At 40.7% G+C, this 4,843-nt stretch overlaps 1 protein-coding gene across 1 annotated transcript; it reads right to left on the bottom strand.

Annotated features, from left to right (window-relative positions):
• Positions 1–213: 213 nt before the first annotated feature.
• On the bottom strand, positions 214–2,111 carry LOC122128887 (zinc finger protein 214-like). Its single transcript, XM_042703912.1, has one exon. It carries the CDS (start codon positions 1,478–1,480, stop codon positions 674–676), a length of 807 nt encoding a protein of 268 aa, XP_042559846.1. The 5' UTR covers positions 1,481–2,111; the 3' UTR covers positions 214–673.
• Between the last annotated feature and the right edge of the window lie 2,732 nt (positions 2,112–4,843).

Here is a 4,843-nt window from a genome sequence, read left to right as displayed (position 1 = left end):
AATGTTTCACATTTTCACACACACACACACACACACACACACACTCATTACATCATATGCTTTGTGACACCCATGTGCTTTAACTCATTACATCTGCACAGACACTCACACAGGTTGTTTGACATAAAGACATTACGCGTTATATTAATGTTTCATGAGATGTAGGTGCTTTAACACACTGTGGCTTTGTGACAGAAAGTTTTAAGAGGGTGGTTTAAATAAAATCAAACTTTATTTATACGTCACATTTCATACCAGGAGGCAAACACAATGCACTTAAAACACCCTATGGGTATATATATATCTGAATATAAGATCAGAGTCAAAGTTTCTCCCCAGCATGGACTCTCTGGTGATTGCCATTTTTAATTAAGTGGACATTATTCACTTTTTTACATATAAAAGAGATGACAGCTTTGATTCAGGGGTCGACCACACTGAGAACACTCATATCAGAGTTTTCCTTTGGTAAGCTTTTCCACATATTGTAGCATTCGTAAGGTTCTCCCAGTATGTTTGATCTGATATCTGGTGGCATCTGTGGAAGTGTATACGCCGTCATGGTATTTCTCATGTCCGACATCTTAGAGTGCATATGTTGAGGTGACACCTTTGACTCAGGGGTCTGCCACACTGAACACACTTATTTCCAGCACATGGTACTTCATGTACTTCACTGAGGGGACGTTCCTCTTGAATGTAGTTTCTGGTGTACCTTGAGACTAGATATTCTATTAAAGGCCTTTCCACAGAGAGAACACTGATAAGGTTTTTCTCCTGTATGCGTGATCTGATGGGTGGTGAGATGTGAGCTACTCCTAAAACTTTTCCCACACGAAGTACACAAATACGGCTTTTCCCCAGTATGGATCCTCTGATGTAACTTGAGATGATGCTTTAAATTGAAGGATTTTCCACACTGAGAACACCGATGTAGCTTTTCTCCCGCATGGGTAATCTGATGGGTGGCTAGATTTGAGCTAAACCTGAAACTCTTCCCACATGTAGTACACTGATACAGCTTTTCCCCAGTATGGATCCTCTGGTGTTTTTTCAGATTACACATTTGCTTAAAGCCCTTTCCACACTGAGAACACTGATGGGACTTTTTAATTGCATGTATTTTTTTATGTACTTCAAGATGAGACATTTGACTAAAGGCCTTTCCACAGTCAGAACACTTATGTGGAAAAGCATGTATAATCTGATGGACGTTGAGTTCTGAGCTACTCCTGAAACCCTTCCCACATGTACTACACTGATAAGTCTTTTCTCTGCTATGTATTTCCTGGTGAACCTTGAGCTCAGATATTTGATTAAAGGCCTTTCCACACTGAGAACACTGATAAGGCTTTCCTACTGTATGTGTCAGCTGATGGGTGGTAAGTTTTGAGCTACTCCTGAAACTCATCCCACATGTTGAACACCGATACAGCTTTTCCCCAATATGGATCTTCTGGTGTCTCTTGAGATTGCACATTTGATTAAAGGCCCTTCCACACTGAGAACACTGATGTGGCTTTTCTCCGGTATGGATTATGTTATGGACGGTGAGATGTGAGTTACTTCTGAAACGCTTCCCACATGTACTGCACTGATGGGGCTTTTCTCCTGTGTGTATTCGTTGATGAACTGCCAGGGCGGAAGGGCCAGCAAAGGTTTTGAAACACTGAGAGCATTCATGTCGTTTCTCTCTGGTGTCCAGTCGCTGATGTCATTTCTGGTATGAAGTCTTCCTGCACTGGGAGTGATTGTTATGTCTCTCTTTGTTTCTTTTTTCCTCAGTCTTCTTTCTTTTGTTTGACTGGATCCTTTGAATGTCTCCTATAATATTAGAAACTATATATTTTTAAAACATCCTCTCTCTTCTCCTCTATCTTGTTTACAAGTCCTGCAACACTGAAACATATTTTTATGTTTGATTCTATGATTGATGGGCTATTTGCTAGACTTGTATCTCATCTGGAAGTGGGTGGCTTTCTGGTATTATAGTTATCTACAGTACTGTGCCACCGCATGCAGTTAGTAATACCATCAATACAGACTACGCCTTTGCATGAAGTTTGTCATCAATACAGAATCAGAATCAGAATCAGGTTTTATTGGCCAAGTAAGTTTGCACAAACAAGGAATTTGACTTGGTAAAGTGACTCTCAGTGTGCTTACACAAAATATACAACACAATACAATACAATACAATACAATACAATACAATACAAACAAACAAACAGTGCAACAGTGCAATGGACTAAGGAGTTAAAAAAAAAGTTTGTAATACCATCAATACAGACTACGCCACGCATGAAGTTTGCCATCAATACAGACTACGCCACGCATGAAGTTTGCCATCAATACAGACTACGCCACGCATGAAGTTTGTAATACCATCAATACAGACTACGCCATGCATGAAGTTTGTAATACCATCAATACAGACTACGCCACGCATGAAGTTTGTAATACCATCAATACAGACTACGCCACGCATGAAGTTTGTAATACCATCAATACAGACTACGCCACGCATGAAGTTTGTAATACCATCAATACAGACTACGCCACCGCATGAAGTTTGTAATACCATCAATACAGACTACGCCACGCATGAAGTTTGTAATACCATCAATACAGACTACGCCACGCATGAAGTTTGTAATACCATCAATACAGACTACGCCACGCATGAAGTTTGCCATCAATACAGACTACGCCACGCATGAAGTTTGTAATACCATCAATACAGACTACGCCACGCATGAAGTTTGTAATACCATCAATACAGACTACGCCACGCATGAAGTTTGTAATACCATCAATACAGACTACGCCACGCATGAAGTTTGCCATCAATACAGACTACGCCACGCATGAAGTTTGTCATCAATACAGACTACGCCACGCATGAAGTTTGTAATACCATCAATACAGACTACGCCACGCATGAAGTTTGTAATACCATCAATACAGACTACTACGCCACGCATGAAGTTTGCCATCAATACAGACTACGCCACCGTATGAAGTTTGTAATACCATCAATACAGACTACTACGCCACCGTATGAAGTTTGTAATACCATCAATACAGACTACTACGCCACCGCATGAAGTTTGTAATACCATCAATACAGACTACGCCACGCATGAAGTTTGCCATCAATACAGACTACGCCACGCATGAAGTTTGTCATCAATACAGACTACGCCACGCATGAAGTTTGTAATACCATCAATACAGACTACTACGCCACGCATGAAGTTTGTAATACCATCAATACAGACTACGCCACGCATGAAGTTTGTAATACCATCAATACAGACTACGCCACGCATGAAGTTTGCCATCAATACAGACTACGCCACGCATGAAGTTTGTAATACCATCAATACAGACTACGCCACGCATGCAGTTTGTAATACCATCAATACAGACTACGCCACGCATGAAGTTTGTAATACCATCAATACAGACTACGCCACGCATGCAGTTTGCCATCAATACAGACTACGCCACGCATGAAGTTTGTAATACCATCAATACAGACTACGCCACGCATGAAGTTTGCCATCAATACAGACTACGCCACGCATGAAGTTTGCCATCAATACAGACTACGCCACGCATGAAGTTTGTAATACCATCAATACAGACTACGCCATGCATGAAGTTTGCCATCAATACAGACTACGCCACGCATGAAGTTTGTAATACCATCAATACAGACTACGCCACGCATGAAGTTTGCCATCAATACAGACTACGCCACGCATGAAGTTTGTAATACCATCAATACAGACTACGCCACGCATGCAGTTTGTAATACCATCAATACAGACTACGCCACGCATGAAGTTTGCCATCAATACAGACTACTACGCCACGCATGAAGTTTGCCATCAATACAGACTACGCCACGCATGAAGTTTGCCATCAATACAGACTACGCCACGCATGAAGTTTGCCATCAATACAGACTACGCCACGCATGAAGTTTGTAATACCATCAATACAGACTACGCCACGCATGAAGTTTGAGATATTTTTTATAGGCATGAAATAAAGCACACGGATATTTCCAATGTCTGCTTTTGAAATAAAATAGATGTAATATATTATTGGCCACTGGTGGAAATGTTGGCACAGTCAAAAATGGAAAACAAAATACACCGGTAGCCTAACTATGTCAAACTAAGTGCAAACAGTTGTCTACCTAACACTCCTGCTCAAACAGTTGTCTACCTAACACTCCTGCTCAAACAGTTACCTACCTAACTCTCCTGGGCAAACAGTTACCTACCTAACTCTCCTGGGCAAACAGTTGCCTACCTAACCCTCCAGGCCATTAGCAAACAGTTGCCTACCTAACTCTCCTGGGCAAACAGTTGCCTACCTAACTCTCCTGGGCAAACAGTTACCTACCTAACTCTCCTGGGCAAACAGTTACCTACCTAACTCTCCTGGGCATTACCAAAGAGTTGCCTACACTTTCTTCTTATTATTATTCTATGGTTGTTAAAGAAGCGGACTGTCCACTTTAATTCTTCTTCTTCTTCTACAGTTTGAAAGACTAGAGAAACTCTTGCAGTGGCGTGACTAAAAACATTTAAGACCCCTCCAATCTGAATTTAGGACAGGTTAGTAATTTGCATTAGGCATGAAATATTATGAATATATTATTAGTAAAAGTGTATTTAAGAGATTTTAAGGACCCGTGGCCACCCAATTGTGAATTAACAAACAAATACTGGGGCCCAGTCCTACTGTAAATCTTGCATTAATGAAGTTTACAGTATTCTGTATTTGTTTGTTAATTCAAAATAGTTTCATCTTTTTCATTTGTTTG

The sequence above is a fragment of the Clupea harengus genome, chromosome 26 (assembly GCF_900700415.2).
Source record: "Clupea harengus chromosome 26, Ch_v2.0.2, whole genome shotgun sequence".
NCBI lineage: Eukaryota > Metazoa > Chordata > Actinopteri > Clupeiformes > Clupeidae > Clupea > Clupea harengus.
Note: the sequence above shows the minus strand (reverse complement) of the source record. Positions and strands in the feature narration are given on the sequence as shown.

What these genes read in the sequence shown, in the direction of transcription:
- LOC122128887 (XM_042703912.1), bottom strand. Translation starts at nt 1,480, where the DNA reads ATGTGCAATCTCAAGAGACACCAGAAGATCCATATTGGGGAAAAGCTG.